Raw genomic sequence first — 17797 nt, 5'->3', positions numbered from 1 at the left:
GGACTGAAACAAACACAACCTAAAATGGCTTAAACCTAGAATAAATACTCATGATTATCATCCAGATAACAATGATGATCTAGTCCTAGCAACACAAAGCTGCAGACAAGACAAAACATGACTCTGTTTGAAGGAGTCATAATTGCTTAGACCAAGATTATCTATTTCCAATAAGAATTTTAAACACTCTACCCAACTTCTAAATAATTTAATAATGATATGGGTCTAAGTGGTCATCTGACCTCAAACTGATATCTTTTCACTATTCCTCTGGACATTACTTGATAATTTTTATTTATCACATCCAATCAACTGTAAGCTTGGATGTAGCATTCCAGCACTGGAAAGGAGAATCAAACTGATTTTGGTGAAATTCAGAAAAAGAAAGAGAAGGATATAGAACTGATATCTGGTTAGCACATCAGCAAGCCCTTTAGTTATAACCAGCTCTTTAATTGCTGCTGATGAAACAATCCATTGGTAACAGCCATTAACACCTCTCATAACCACTAGTATTAAAGGAAGCTGTTCAAGTCAAAAAGAAACAAATAATTATCCTAGACACTAGCACTTTTCTCATATGAAAACAGCGAGAGAGACAGGAAAGCCTCATTAAAGAAAGTCATGGTGTCAGGAATGTTTGTCTCAGTCTAGTGCAGAAATTAGGCATGCAACTCTCTACTTCTACATAAGCACAGTCGGGAGTGGCCCAGACAGAAAATGGGGAATCCTGTGCACCTAGATGGTCAGTAAGAAGGAAATAGAAACAGAAATACGTCCTGTTCACCTTTAAGTACTTATATCATACATTCCTTGAAGAAAAACAGATTACAAAAATGTGAAGCATTCATAGCAGGGCCACCATTTTGCTTCATGAATTTCTTACTTATCAGCCCCCTAATCCTGCTTGAAGGACTTTTGACTACTCAAACCACAAGGAAAAGTGTGTGCCCTCCATTATATGCACCATTTCCTCCATCCTAGCTGCCAAGGGCTCTATTGTGCTTCCTCCCATTTTTGCTTCTTCCTCATTGAGCAGTTAAGATTTGAAACAAATAATGATTTTTTTCCTGTTATGCAAAACACAATCTTCAAAATCTACTCTCAGAGTTGTTGTGCAGTCAATAGCAGAGAACGACGAAAGCAGATCAGACCTAACGGAGGACAGATCCATTTCTGCCTATTAGGAAAAACTGTCAGAATGCAATCTCTGGTTGCTTTATGAAGTTCCCACACCATCAAAAGCTGCAGGAGGAAGTTAAGGAAGAACCACAATTCCTGTCCTATGTAACATTTCCTTCACAGACCAGAAAAAAAAAAAAAGACCATTTTACTACTTTTTCAGTTTCTAAATTTTCACCCTCCTCTCTTGTAGGAGCCCAAATTCTGCGAACTGACTCATTTCTTTTGGCATAGCACAGGAACAATAAAAATTTCCCTCAGTGCACAGTCTATATCCTGACAGACAAAAATTAAAAGATGGGTAGAAAAGTTCTCTTCCCGTTCTTCAGACAGTACGGAAGACATAAGCTGGTTGATGTCTTTTCATAAAATTAAAAATAGAATTTGTAATATGAATCAGAATAAATATCAGTTTTCCAATTGATCTTCTAAGTTCCAAACGTGCTAACTATTTTTTCTTCCTCTTTACCGTTTTGCAGGGCTCAACAGAGTTTTTACTGTGTGCAAAATTTTACTAGTTTTAACATAATGAGGAAAAAAAATAAGGTCGGAAAAATAATCGCTTCTCTGATTGAAGAGAGCACACAAATCTATTTTCAGTTCTCTTCCCCCTCCTTAACTCTAATGAGAAAAAGTATTTGCCACTCAAACCAAAACTGTTGCCTGCATTCTTCAGCTGCAGATAAGTTCTTCCTATACCATCTGTATCAAATGCCATTAAGGAGGCTAATGTAATTACTAAAATACAAGTGGATATTTCCTGCATACAGCAAGGTTAAAAAGGTCACTGTTGAACTGAATGGAGTATGTGCTTTTTACATTTGCTGTTCCTAGTACTTTTCTTCATGGTCTATTCTCAGTCCATTAAATATAGCCATCAAAATTCAGCAATTTGATGGCAACAATGACCACATATATGGATGCAAAAACTGGGAGCATCAAGTGCATGACCTTGGCTAATCTGAAATAAATGATGTATGCCTGGCAATTATCTTGAAATGCTCTGGTTTACTTGACTTCTTTTCCAGTGTTCTTCTGTTGGCTCAAAGATATGTTAATTATTTCTTTTCACTATGACTTATTAATGTCTAAAAAAAGATTAATTTCAACTATACTGTTTTAGTCATGCCTGTGGCATTAATGAAGTCATGGGTTCAAAACTTCAAATCGCCATGCTGAAATAGTCAGTGTGAATTTCCATTTTGAAGAAATAAAATGTAGGCTGATAAAATCAATTTAAAAAAAATCCTTATGAAATAAGATCATGGTTTTGAACTTCTTTTTATTATTATTAATACAATGTGTGTATGAGTCTAACTGAATACCACCACAATTTCATCTGGTATTTATCAAGGTTTGCCTGCATTTTCTTTCAATGATTTTACTTTGTGTCAACTTAAACCCTTATTGGAACTGGAATCAATTGTAATACTAGCAAAAACAAAACCTAAATGTTTTTATAGCTCATGTTCAACTTAGAAGATGCAATTAACAAAACTTTAGACCTTGCAAAAATATTTCACTCAATTATAGCTTCTGCCTATCTGAAAAATCTCCAGTACTGCTAGGTAAAATGTTTGAGAATATTTAATCCATTTAACTCAGTTCACAGAAAAAAATTGGTCTTTATTACTCCTCTACAGCATGTCATCAAAACTATAGGAGCTTTATATAGTACAAGACGCTTATGAAAAAATACTCACATGCTATTAAATTCATTTTTTTTAGTGACATGTGAAAAGTGTGTAAATTGTACCTAGAAATGAGCAAAAAAGACCTAAAACTAGGCAAAAAAGAAAATCAGAAAACATTGTAATTCTTCTTTGTAACTTCGTTTTGTGTAAGGCAAGCTTTTTTTTCTATTTCCTAGTGATACAGTCTTCCATGTACCTTAAACAAAACTGAATTGTTTCAAATTGTTCATAGTAATCATGGGTCATTCATACTGCGATATCTCTTCCCATAATCCTCAGTGATTTCTGTGCCATGAGACAGAGTAGGAATTTTCTACCAGTAATTACCACTCACAAATTGAGTTTTCATTTTTGATAGACTACTCCCTAATACTCTGTTCAGCATTTGTTAGGAATTGCACAACAAAGTTTCAAGGACATTTCTCAGTGGGCACAGAGACTAAAGCACGTTTTGGCTGTGAAACTACTAGGAGAAATGTGATGGTGATATTTTGGTTGGAAATATGAGTTTTCCTTAAATTTTATTTGTTCTTTCTAACCCTCTTTCTTCTGCCAGCAAAATCTGGCATAAGATTTCTTGAAATATATTTCTAAATCCAATTTATAATCAAAGAAATAACCTTATGACTCCTTTTTTGACCAAAAAAAGTGATTTGGATAATTTAAATCTACATTATTCCCTCTCTTTCATAGGTTGGCACTTAGAGAAAATTAGATTCAAATCAATGTTTTTCCATGAATTATCAAGTTGCTAGAGAGTTCCCTACAGATCTGAAAGGAGAGAATATGGAGAGAAAATAGAAGATTGGTGAAAAATCTGAAAGTAAATGCTAAGTTTGCAAAACTTAAATTTCAACAACAGATGTTCTTATTCCAAACCAAGCAATTATTGGGAGGGCTGGAGGAAGATATGTATTAAACAGAATACAAAGTGTTGCACGATTACACTCAAAATTGGTTTTAGAACCATACATATGTCTCATATTTTGTAGGCATTTAAATTACACTAATGGCCTTAATTTACGAAAAGCAAAGGCAGGGAAATATTCAGGATTCATAGAAAGCCTACAGATGGAAATCACAGCTATGCTGCAAAATAACTATAACTTTGCTTTTACTAGATGAAAGAATACACTACTCCAAAGAACGTAACTGACTAAAAAAACAAAGTCAGGGTTATGGATTTAACAATCCCTTCAGCAGCCTTGACTGACATTACCACCAGCCCTAGGGACCATGAAGGATGGCTGTATTAGTACTCCAGACCATTCTTTGTATGGGCAAATCTCCTTTACAGAACAGAAGAGTGACACAGAACAATACAGTGAATGCGAATTTGACCCAATGTTTTTTAATTGATCGAGACAGTTACAATTCTTAAAGGATTTTTTTTTTTTGTTACGGTGAAAGACACTGCACAATACAACCAACATTTTTTTTTATTCTGGTACCTGGAAAGATATCATCCAGGTTATCAAATGGAATACCTTTAAAACTTTATCATAAATCTTTAGAAGGGACATCTTAGGATAAACACCTCAAATAAACAGTGATACGTCAACAAAACCCCCCACGCCCGATTTTAATCTGACCAAACCCAACTCAAATGGGTCAGCCCTTTTAGTAAGATTTGTAAGATAAAATAGACCTTAATACTGGGACAATATTTAAAAAAGAATGGTATGTAAAAGTTTCTTGAATAATTTCTGTTCAAGTGAGAAAACCTAAACTTCTTCACCACTGCAGTTACTACTAAAAAGGGATCTAAATACGGACTGGAAAATATCCAGATGGAATCACAGAATGCCAAAAACCCTTGAGTGTGTACCTACAGAGAGGGGATTTATTACAACGCATATATGATTTAGTTTTTAAAATGACAGACTTCTGTACAGTAATCCCATGAGCTGTAATGGTATTGACAAAACTGATGCTAGAGAGCCACACTACTCTGAAGAGTCCAACTTTATGTTAACCTGTGGATTTTCTGACGATTTTCCTTTTGTGCAATGGGGGATGAACGAATTCTCATTAATCAAATGTAGAGGAGACCACTTCATATATAAAATAAAATCCACTACCACTGTTCAGTTTGATATATCATGGAAGATTTTCAAAACTGATTTAGTTTTTCATTTAATTCCTGTAGTAATTTTTTATTTGGCCAGTGCACCATTGGGATTTACTCAATATATGCATTTGTGTTTCACTGTCTTTCCCTTAAAACAGTATTTCTTTGGACAGAACTCTTTGCAACTATCTTCCAATTTTTTCCAAATATTATGACATAGCGAAATAGTTTGCTTATCCAACTTCTTTAACAAAACAGATCTACAGATTTACATCAATCACGTATTGATTGAGAAATTGTTCAAATCAGCATTAATGACACAAAAACAATAATACAAAAATATTCTTTTTATACAAAAGAATTCAACACAAATATTAGTTATAGGAAAACAATTCCCTGTTAAATTTAATTGAAGCAGATTTTTTTAATGGTATGACATGTATTTACTAGAATTTATTTGTAAATTAAACGTATTTCCTCACCTTCTAAAGTCCTGTTCTAGACTAGAGGTAAAAACATCCAATGTTCACGCTGTACTGCAGTTGATCAAACTAAAATATCTTTTATCTTGAAAAGGTCTGTAAAATGGAATTACTGGTTTTCTGTCAAAATGTACTTCATTTACAGGTAGACTTGAGTAAGTTATAAACATTTTTTCTCAGCAGAAGCCTGGAAAATACCTACAATTACAGGTTCTGGAAAATTCCAAACTCTTATTTATCTAGAAAGAATAGCATTCCAGTTTTTTCCTCCAAAACCAAACAGTCCAATGTGAGAATTTAAATACTATCCCAAAAGTCTTCTGATTTCCCTCTTTATACTAAGATATTATTCAAGTAAGTGGCTCAGAATTGCCAATAAATTTCCACCAAAGCTGCTGCCAGGGACATTTTATTTCAAAGGAAGAAGTAAGAAAAACATTAATTGATAAAGACATTTTAAAATTAATTTAAAATGTGACAATTTTAAATAATTTTTAAGTTTTGTTACGTGGTATTTTCCTGTCATTCCTTTCCTGAAAATCTTGCCAATTTTGTGATTAAATTTATGGAAAAATTACTAAATGAAAACAAGTGATACCAAAGAAGTTGCAGCATATTTAATACATGGAAAAATAGATTTTCTTATTTAAATGAAGGAATATCTACCTCTCCTTTCTCTTCTCAGTCTTTCACATCCTCTCAAATCTGAGTTAGAAGAAATACATTTTGGAAGTATTATCTCAGTAGTGAATTATTTTCAAAGAACTATACAAGCAGAAGTAAGGACATTAATTTCACTCACTAACACAAGCAAACATTCAGACTTTATACCACCACAACAACAATGACGCTTTCTGCTCATCTCAAGAACCTTTTTCAAGTCTTTCTAAGGTTGTCAAAAGGGACATCCTGGAAAAGATACATCATAGGTATGACCCCAAATAACAGCCTCCAGAATATTAGGATTTCCCTGAAAAGGCATTATTCAATGTTATGTTTTCCTTAGGTATGAATTTTTATATTTACACCTGAAGTTTATCAACTTTTTCTTAGCTTCAGTCTATAACTTATTCTTATTTGATGCCATGTTTTATGAACTTATTCCTTTTTGTTTCTCTCCTCTTATGGTAAACATAGGAATTTCCTTTTGTTTTCTTCTATTATTTCCTTCTAGTTTCTTGTAACATTCTTTGCTATTATTAGGGGGAGAATTATCATTCTGGTATGACAAAACTGAAATATGTGCCTGGTGAATGACAAAAAAAGGATGGTGAGAAAAGGTTAAACTGCACAGCAATAAAACCACTTACAATTACTGATCCTCCTTACTTCCTTATATTATTTCCTTTCTTTAGCAACATTGGGGCCACACTGTGTGACCCAGCGCAGCTACAAAGAGGGAGTATAACAAAACCTCAGAGCTCATGCAGCTTCCTTAATTCCTAAGGCCAAGATGACCCTTGTTTTAAGTAGACGTGATCTCCTGAGCAGCAAAACTAATTTTTGTATAAATATAAATGCTTCCTGAGAATTTGATAACAAGAAAAGGAAAACAAAAATCTGCAAAGTGAACTTTGGTGACCTTAGTTGGCAGCCATCAGATCTCGCTTCTATCCTGAAGCCCTACTGACAAATCGCAATCATTCTGAAACAGTGTCTCTCAAAACATAAAAAAACCTTCCACGGTCATAGATCTCTTGGAATAACTTGTATTTCTTGTGTTTCAGTTTTCTTTATTTACTTGACAGTAACATTGTTATGGGCTCTCCCTAGACCTGCTTTGACATCGCTTTGCCATCTTAATTTGACATATCACAACTGTCTCTGTTGTCTGACAAGTTCTTTCAGCATGAGGTTTTCTCATTGCAAAAAAATCTCCACAGACAAGAAGTATAAAAAGACTGAATCATAAAATTCCACATACCATCAGAAAAAAAACACGATATAAGGGAATAGACGTTTAGCAGATCTGAGGATCTTTTTATGAAGGAGGTAAAATTTAACATAAAGTTGCACTGAGCACAGAAAAAATATAGTATCTTAGTTCTTGCAAAAATAATCCCAGGTATGTAGGGAATCTCTTAATATCTAGGTAAATCAAGCTAGATGGTTCATTAATGCTTACACTATAATTAACATTTTTCCCATCAAAAAAGGCACTATAAACAGGTATATTTTTAAAATTCAAGTGCAGTAGTTTCTCAAGTTAATTGAGTCTATAGTTTTTGTGCAAGATCCTGTCTTTAAGCCTTGATGGTATGAAAACAAGCAAATCCATATCCAACAAGATGAACTGAAGAAATGCCTTTAAATCACCAGGACCAGTAAGGAAAATTGGTAAATTTGGTCACTAATTAAAATGTTTCAGCCTGGGTCATAAGAACAAGTGATAAGTAGATAGAAAGTTAAGGAACAGATACAGAAAAACTGTGACCAGCCCTAAATGAGATTAATTTTGTAAAAAACCTGGTTTTAGAACTCAGACTACATGGAAAAAAGGATTATTTTCCTATGTCTCATGAGAAATACATCTTTCAGAGCAATATCTGATACAGAGATGTTATTTGCACCCTATAGATTATCAGAGTTAGGTAGTTCTCTGGAAAACACTGTCGGTGTAATAAAGTAGATTGATTCCATTTTTAAGCCTTCAGAGGACAAGGGCTGGGGCAAATACCAGCCTAACTGTTTCAAGTCCAAAATCAGGCAGAGTCCCCTGCTGAGCTCTGAATGATGAATTAAGTGGAATAAGAACCAGAGAACCTCTGCCTGTGGAGAGCTTCAGTCACAGCATGAACATCCTGTAGATACTGAATACCATTTTGGCATACCACCTCGTTTTTCTTTGGACCTGGACAGTAGAGGAGAAAATAATAAGGGGGGAAAAGGTGGCTGTTCTAAAAAAAAATATTGTAGAACTTAGTCCAGTGTTACCATTCAGCACCGCTGTATACCTGATATGATGAGTCCACCTACAGGCTGTGTTACAGCAGTGCCTGCACACGTTAAGAACTTTCTCTAGAATCTTTAAAAAAATTATTGCCTTGAAATAACTTTAAATAGCTCTCTTGCTACCTTTTCTGGTTTTTTTTTTGATAGTAGGTTAGTAGGAAAACTCACTAAAAAATATTTTCCTGTAAAGCTGAAGAAAGACAGAAACTGGATTACAAAAAAGATGTACTATCAAGGAGGGTAACAGTGAGAAGGACCTCAGGGAGGGTATTTTTCTAGAATTCTAAGGCAAAAAGACCAGTCCTTTCTAGGCCTTTTGGGCCGCAACTGGAATACAGGCTACTAGCTTGAAAAAGAAATTCATGAGAAAGTGGCTAATACTGCTGGGGATCACAAACAACTAATGCTTTTTCATACTCTTTAAAGGCTCCAGTATTTTGTGCATTTCTTTATGTGCTTTAAAAGAACAGTAATTGGTACTCTCTGGTTCCTAGTAGTGAAAGTGTTATAATAGCACTTTCAACAGTAATTTAGTAACTTTAAACATCCAGTGGCTTCTATATTTTCAAGGATAACTTTCAAAACTTCTTTCCAGCAAACCTGACTACTTTACACTGTTACCAGCTTTTCCTTTCTTGAAAGCATGTATTTATTATTAATTTTATACATCTGCACTCTCCTAACTACGCTTTACAATTAGCCTCACAATTTCAGTCATTTTTTTCTTCATTGTCAAAGCAAAAGATTTTCTGCAAATTCTGCAAAGCAAAGCAATTTCTGTCTAATAGGAACTCTTTACATTTTGGATTGTAAAGACATCTTGATTATTAATCAATATGATAATGATAATATAATCAGAGACATAAAATCAGAGTGCAAACAACCATTTCTACTCTTAAGTTACACTGGGACCACACAAGTCAGAGGAGAGGGCATGAGCAGTTAACCTCTATTCCATAGTCTAATACATCTTAGTAAGTGTCCAACTCATTAGACAGGGATAGAGTGGCTCATATGTGTAATTAATTATTGGCAGGTTTACTTTCAAAAAGGTGCCAGATGCTATGCATTTCCTAGTTGCTATCTGGATCTCTGATATATAATGTTTCCTGCCATGTTAAACATCTGTTCAGAACATACTTCTGCACACAGGAACTTCAGTAAATCAAGAGTTAAATCAAAATTGAATGAATGTGTATTCTCTTTCTGGTGCTTGTAATAACATCCCTTTAAAGATGTCATAAAGTAATATTATGTGAAAGAAAAATGTTCTGTAACTTGTGTTGGGGTCATTATAGTTTGAAGATTTCAATGTGGATAAATGAGACCTCTTTTGTGGCACCTGCTCTTCAGTTGTTGGAACTGGCATATGTCTTGTCACTAGCAGTCTACTCTTAAAATCTTCGGTAGTTGCAAAGTTTGAACCTTGACTCTCTGGAGCAGGTGTAAATAAATAGGCAGATTTGAATATACATTTATATAATCATAGACAGAGAATTTCTGAAAACAAATTTTTGACATACCCATAAATAGCATGTCATTTTGAAATCCATGAACTTTCTCTTTTTCCTGTTTATGAACGGATTACAATGTGTGCAGGTAGGTTTTCATTCAGCAGCAGTGTTCTAAATTATATCTATTGGAGGATTTCATGCCCTGTTTCAAAATGATCTATGGTTTTCTTCATGGTTTAAACCTAATTTTGCAAATCTCTTGCAGAAATTCTTAAAGTAAAAAGGAAAACAAAACTTTAACTTACTGAAGAAAGGAATTATCTGTAAATTATTATTATTACAACCTCATTATCTAAAAAATTATCTAACTTCATACAGTAGGGCAATTCTTCTGGGATCTTTTTGCAAGTCTTTATGGTGAAGATAAAAAGGAATCTATGAATAGGAATCCTACTGCCACAAATTCAGGAAAACTGTCTTACAGAGGATTGGGTCAGGAAATTCACTGGATTTAACTGCACAGTGCTAAACATGAAGCATCACCTCTTCCTATACAGAGAAGGTACACTTAGACACTTAGGGCACATGGAAAGGAGGGAGTGGGATGTGGCACAGCAAAAAAGTACATTATGAACTTAGCCTTGAAAATAAATTCAGAGTTCCTGACCCAGTGCAAACCAAATAATCCATAAGATTCCCCATCCTTCCTGAACAGAGTGATCATGTCCAGTGAGACAGCTGTTGCAAATTACACTGGCCTGACCTCTCTGCAGAAAGTTTCACAAGCACCTTGATTTCTAACATGGATTCCCTGATGTTTAGTAAGCCTGAGTTCCTACTGCTCCCACAGTCCTCCTTTATCAATTGATTTCCTGCTCTTTATGCAGCAATACCCACAGTATTGTGCCAACATAGTATACGACACAGTATATTACAAATGAATCAGGTGTGAATATTTTGAGTTACTATTCAGTTTTCCATTCCTTTACTAAACAATGATGGCATACCTCAAATAATAGTGCAGAGAAAATATTGAAGGTGAGTAAGAAACACACCCTAACCCAAGATAGGGCGTATTTTTTCTAAACAGATGTTTATATTTGGGAATACTGTCTAAAAATAACATCTCTTAAGCAACCTCTGTTAAACTGGCTGAAACTGGTCAACACACTGAAAAGTTATCAAGGGACTAAAAGGCTGATCCTCCTCACCCAGTACAATCACATAAGTTTCATGTTCTCAAAAAATTCAGATTAAAGTACATCCATAGTTGTGCAGTCATAAAACTGCAAGAGCCCTCTGAAATCTGAGACCAAAGTATAGCTGGCAGGAACCTTACATGAGGCTTCCCCAAAAAAAGACAAATTCATTATGCACAGAAAACGTCTCATAATAAAGTAAGCTTCACGGTAATGATTAAAGAACTTTTTATATTAAAAAAACTGAAATCAATTTATATATATACACACATGATCACACATATTAAAAAAAAAAGAGGAAAGGCTTATTTCATAAAGTGACATAAGCAAGCACTAACCATCTTTGATGCCTCAAGGGAAAACGATATTTTCTTGACTGCATTTACAGTTATGATGCAGTCAGCTGCAGAACAAGGAAAAAACCCACTTTTTTTTTTACTGATTTCTGCAGGTGGGTAGCTGATATTGAAGTACACCTGTCTATCACCATGTGAACAAATGCAGTCATGATAATGCTAAAGCAAATTAAGGTTAATGCAGACTATCATTCCTTCCATGGTGTGACACAGAGAAAATGGTGATTCACAAACTCAAAAGTCACAAAGAAGCTCCAAAAGCATCCAGGAAATACATGACATTTTTCCTCTTGAGCAGCTGGATTGAAGACTTTATTTGGAAAGAATTTTTAAAATAGTCATAATGACTATGAGTAACATCAATTGCAATAATTGAAGGTAAGCTCTATTAAAATTTTCCAATCATATTTACCCTCATTAGGCATTCTGTTGATGGAAAGGCTAAGGCGTCCTGTAGTATTTAACTTCTTTTGATTTTTTTTTTTGATATATTGAACATATCAAGGTCCTTACACTGGACTTCATACCTCTGCAGTGTGTGCATTATTCTCGAAGTGCTGACTACAGAAAAAGATAGTGGGAGTTTAACCAAATTTAAATGGAAATGAAATCACAGAAATGAAATCACCTCCTCATCTATTTCTCCAAGGCACTGGACAAGTCTTTGTTGCCTCAGCAATGAGCTAAGGGAGCCAAACACCCAAATTATTTTGGTAATCCCTCCATTCTTTGCAGGGCTTTGTCCCACATCTCCTAGGATTGTTAGCATGCATCTAAGTCTCTGCTCTTTTCTCCTAGAAGTTGGACTCAGCATCTGGCTATGTTGAAATCTGGCTTTTTCTTGAGTTTTAGTTAGTCCAGAAAATGGTTCAACATATCTCTCCAATGCAATGTCCTTGTGCTTCATTTTGTATATCTTCACCTAAGCACCTAGTTTTGCCAGGAACAATTCAACACTATGAAAAATACTGTTAATAAAAATAGCAAAACGGGATGAAAAATTGGATTATAGAAATTTCAGCACCATGAATAGCTTAAGGTTTTATTTACATGTTGTCAATTCGAGTAAATACAAATTTTAAAATAATAAAATTATTTATTTTAATTATTCCTTTTTCCACTTACTTGCTAATTATTATTTTTTTTTTTCCAAAATGTTGGCTACAAGCTGTGCTACAGGCCAGTAGGGCAATTACCATACTTTTAGTAAGTTGGAAGAAAGCATACCTGGACACACAATCCAAAATGTTTTGGATGTGGCAGAGTGAGATAAAAGAATGAGAGAATAATATGTACAGGGAAAAAAAGTTCTGCAAGAACATGCATTTTTCTACTTTACAGCATCTGTGCTCCTGAACACAGTAATATAAAGGTTCTGAAAAGAGAACCCTTCTAAGAGAAACACAAGGGGCATGTTAAGCTCCAAAAAAAGTAAATTTTCCCCAGAAAGCATAAGGGATTTCAGGGATTACCAGGGTATCAAAAGGAAAATGGTTGTCCTGCTTTTTCTGGTACAAAAATTAGTACTCTTCAAGAAAATCCGAAATTAATTGTGCCAGTATTGGTAGATGCCACGGTGATGTCACACTTGGGGTACTGGGGAGCTTTTGGAGTAGTGTCATTTAGCACCCAAGTTCTATCTGTGGTTTCCAAAGGAATGTTTTGGGCAATTTTTCAATTGTTTCAAGAAGCCTCCTGTCAAACACAATACAAAGTTAGTCCATCACCACCTCTACTGAATATTTTCATAGGGCCATGTGGTGAGTTAATGAGGAGAAACAGATCCTGCTCCTATCAGCGCAAAAAGATTCTCTCTGTCATCTGACTTTAATTGTGCCTGTATCAGAAACATATCAAATGTACAGCAAGGAATCCATCCAAGATCCTTTGGAGAAGGGCTACCTGGCTGACCTTCTACCCAGCTAATGATACTGCAAAGTAAAAGCATCAGTGAAGTTTCTTTGGTACCTCACTCAAGAGAAGGGAAAGCATTCTGTGTGACTGTGCATCAATCGTGGACCTATTCTTACAGTTCCAGACACTCCCAAGAATAGCTGTAGTGGAAATACTTTTACCCATCTGTGCTTGAAAAAAGGAGGATATAGCTTTTCTTTCAGCTACAGATCAGATTACACTTGCCTGTAACATTTTCACCTAAAAGCTAGAATGTTGTCATGCACTTTACATGGAGGGAATTTGCAGACCATATGGAAACTAGTTAGCAAAAACATATCTGTGCAAGTGTTAAATGGAACGCCACAATGAGCTCTGCTAAGCTCAAGTATGTGACCTACACATATTGCATGTTTGTTTCCAATTAGATTCTGTAAGGACGATTTTAACCTTTGCAACTTCTGTTCTCTGAGGCATTGGAAGAACCTCAGCTGAGGAACCACAGCAGTGTTGGGCTGGTTCTGAAATTCTCTGTTTGAAGCTATTTGTATGCAAATGCAAAAAGGTCCCTTCTAACCCATCATTAACAATATTTTCTACCTATAAAATATTCTGAGAAGTTGATGAAACATTTGAAATTCAGGGGAGCATAAGATACCTTTGAAGAAAGAATTGGTTTTAGAAAAAGGAGCAAGTAACTATTTCACTAATTAGAAACTTAGTAATTTTAGTAGAGTAAATAAATGAGAAATTTTACCAATAAATATGTTCTGCAATGCCAGATGACACTGAGAACTTACCAGAACAAGAAAAATGAACAATTTCAAGTATTAGTGGCCTAATATTTTGGTCTAGAATGACAAGATCACTGCAGCCTGTTCATTTCAACTCAATTCAAAAGTTAAGAAGGCACTATAACATTAAGTATAATTTACTCAAACAATAGATCACCCAGTCTTCCATGGGACAGAATGATGATAAATCGTGATGTAAAAGGATATGACTTCAAGATTTTTCACCAAAGGTTTGTGGCAGCTGAACTGCTACAAAAAGGTGATATGATATCTAAGTTGTATACACATTTCCAAAAATATATTGACAACAGCAATCATAAAGCATCAGGTATTCTGGAAAATTAGCATTATTAACCTGTTTTAGAGGGTTTAAAATTAATTTTGTTTTCTGCTGCCTTTGATTTTGTGTCCTTCAGTGTGCAGTCATCTACAAGACTGTGTACACTCTTACCAAATCTCAAAATGATTTAGCATTTCTTTCACACACATATGCACAAGAGCACCAGAAAGAGCCTAGGAAAACGCACATGGAATCAAGGATGTCTGACAGTATTCTGATTTTAGCAAAATGTGATAGGGGAAAAGCTTCATACCATAAGGAAGTCTTGAAAAACAGCAAAAAAGGAAAGGTATTATTATGTCAAGCTTGAAAGTACATGCTTCATAGAATGCAACAAATATTTTTATGGTGATCAATTTGAAAAACAGACAAGTGCCTTAAGGCTTAATTAAAGAAAGTTTATTTCCTTGTTCTTGATTCTTATAACTAAAACCTTTACATATAAAGTAACAAATTAAACCATTGCATATAAAACTGTCAAGTTGATTACTGCTTGCCAGCAAAAAAAAATTGAATTTCAATTATCAAGGCCTCACAGGAATTCTATACACTCTCATATCCTGAATAACATTACTAAATTCCTCTTTTTTGAGTCATTACCTGGAGAGCACTTTCAAATACTTCAAGACTACCACTGGCTTTTAGTAAGGAATAACAGGAAATTTCTCAGAGTCAATCAGGTATCAGAATAAGAGACAATTTGGAATTCTCTTTCAAAGGCAACTTAACTAGGCAAGAATTCAGTTTAGTTGAGAAAAGGGGTCTCATAGAGGCAATGAAGAAAGAAAATATCAGAAGTACACAACTGTAAAAGCAACTCTGAATCCTCTGTTAAGAAGAAAAAAGTCCAAGTATTTTAGAGAGAGCAAAGAAAAATTCAAGTACTGCAGTGTAAAAATCTACAGTATGCTTGGATTTTTTTACTTCCCAGATTGCTATTTTAATATCTTGGGAAGAAATGACTGGTTTTTAGAAATCAGGAATGACAGTGATTGAAAAGAAGGTCAAACATAACATTAAAGAAAAATGATGGAAAGGACTTTACTTGTTTTGGAACTCAGTGTTTGGGCTGTGAACAATGTTTTCTGATTCTGAATTGGGTGGTTAAGTCATAGATGGGGCAAATATGGAATGACACTCCAAGCAGTTATCAGAAACATGCTACAAGCCAGAAAAAATCCAACAAAACATGCTTCGCTCTGGATAAGCAGTGAGATTAAATACTGCTGTATAGTTGTGAGACTCCTGTAACCTCTAGTGTTTCAGTCTTTGTCATATCCTGGGAACTGTTATAGCCTTGTTCATGCTATGGATCTGACAAAAAGACAGAATCAGAACAACATCCATGAAGAATTGTTTTAATCAGTAAAAGAACTCAGGTAAAACCAAGACAATTTTAGTCATATTTTATAAAACCTATAGTGCAGTTAATCAATTGCCAAATGGGAAAGGATAATACTGCTACAAATCTTGCAACTTCATTGAAATAAAAGAGTTAAGAAAGTAATCCATAAATTATCTTATAGTCATCTCAATGTCAATCTCGGACCATTAATTTGGGTGTCATTAAGTGAGAAGTGCAACTTACTCACAAGCTATTAAATTAACAATAAAAAATACCTGAAGTTTTTGAGTATCACTAAGCTACTATACCATTCCTTGGTACTATTAAACAATAATATTATTAAAAAACAAGAAGATGAAAGAAGAAAAGGTTCTAGAAAACTTCAGTTACAAGATGCAAATATTTCTAGTAACAAGAGCCAACACTGTGAGATGTAATAATAAAATTACCAAAGAAAAACAGTACACTAATATTTAGGTTAAACACATGTATAATAGAAGAGGGTTTGAAACTCAAACACGAAGCTGTATTTTTCCTATGTAGATCTTTACATACTACAAGCCTTGTCAGAATGAGACTTTTTCCTCTCAATGAACAGCAATACTGTGTGTCAGAACAATCCTGGAAGGAAAAAGTTTCCTTGGCTGAATATATTCCTCTGAGCACATGACCTGGGAGCAGTGCATGCTCATGCAAACTCCCCCTTCACTATTTATCTGCACTAGCACCGATTCATTACTTTCTTCATGAGCTTGCCATAGTTGCACGTTCTGCATAACTTCTGCATTACTTCCTGCCTCATTTATGAGGCAAATTTTCTAACTATGAAATAGTAAAGACAGCACATAAACCCCATAAAAATCCTTGAAAGTGGTCAAGGATACTTTAAAATTTATCAGTTTTTATTCCCCCTCTAGGGACAGGTCTTTATGTGCTTGTGTGAATCCAACTGACCTGCCTGAGAAAAAACAGCCCTACCAAATACAGATATGGGCATCAATAATGTTGGAGCATGGTCTTCTTTTTACTTTCTTCTGTGGGAGTAGCTTACACTTTTTAATTGTATTTTCACTAGTTTCTCAAAGTCAGGCAGAAGCACTGAATTATTCTGAGGAGAGAAAGGCAAACTATAGAGAGTATTTTTGACAGGATGCATCAGTACACAGCATCTCAGGGGAAAATGGGGTACAAAAGTTATCACTTTTAACTTCTTTAAATGAAATTAAATGCAAAGAATGTATTAACAACATATTAATTCATTTATCAAAATTAGTTATATAAAGTTTAGCGAAAATAAAAATAATTCATATCAAATAAATAATAACTAAAATAATATAATCTCATTACAGAACAGTACCTTCAATCAACAGCTCTTGTCCATGGCTACCCAATAATGTTCGAGATAGGAAAGGAGCAAAATCAACAAAAATTTCTCGCAAGAGAGGGGCGACCTTTTCTAAAGCTCTTTCAAGCTTTGCAGTGATACTGTAAAAAGAAAAAGAGACCATGATTGTAAGAACACTTCACAATAGAAGTTAAATGATGTCAAATCACACCTGTTTTCAAAAGTTTCTGTAAGCTTCTTTAGAAAAGAGGATGATCATAATTTGATTAACTCTACAGGTTTTATATGGCTTTAAGTAAATGGAAATGTCATGTCAGAGTCAGCAGTGTATCAGCCTCATAAATTCCACAGTATTTGCAGAGTACTCCAGGACAAAGTAAAATTTTTATCATTATTTTCAAACACAGGTCTGGTTTTTACCTCTCCAGTTTAACACAGGCCTTTGTTCACTCAGGAGAGGTTGAGTGTCTCCCTGCACTTCCACGTGCTCCATTACCAGACTGCTTACTTTCCAATATGTACTACCATTACTGAATAAAGAAAATAAACCAGCCAGCTGAAAAATTACTTTAATGAAGTTTTAGTGTCTGGCATGAAACTAAATAAGTTAGACCCTTCAGTTGAAAAACTCAGACTTTTCAGTGAAGTGTTATTTTAGTATATACATCCTTGGTACCCAAAAAGTATATA

The 17797-nt window shown here is 34.7% G+C and overlaps 1 protein-coding gene and 1 long non-coding RNA gene across 7 annotated transcripts in view; one reads left to right on the top strand and one right to left on the bottom strand.

Annotated features, from left to right (window-relative positions):
• The window catches only part of NBEA (neurobeachin), a 458833-nt gene that overhangs the window by 248486 nt on the left and 192550 nt on the right, over positions 1 to 17797 (bottom strand). For all 6 annotated transcript variants that reach the window (XM_066176003.1, XM_066175999.1, XM_066176000.1 and 3 more), the window contains one exon: positions 17120 to 17247. In XM_066176003.1, coding sequence (XP_066032100.1) covers positions 17120 to 17247 — 128 coding nt within the window. The remainder of the gene's footprint in view (positions 1 to 17119; positions 17248 to 17797) is intronic.
• The window catches only part of LOC136285175 (uncharacterized), a 61066-nt gene that overhangs the window by 3367 nt on the left and 39902 nt on the right, over positions 1 to 17797 (top strand). The gene's annotated exons all lie outside the window — the stretch shown is intronic.

This window comes from Chamaea fasciata, unplaced genomic scaffold, assembly GCF_029207755.1.
Source record: "Chamaea fasciata isolate MVZ Bird 193981 ecotype frontalis unplaced genomic scaffold, bChaFas1.0.hap1 SCAF_2, whole genome shotgun sequence".
Taxonomy (NCBI): Eukaryota; Metazoa; Chordata; class Aves; order Passeriformes; family Sylviidae; genus Chamaea; species Chamaea fasciata.
Note: the sequence above shows the minus strand (reverse complement) of the source record. Positions and strands in the feature narration are given on the sequence as shown.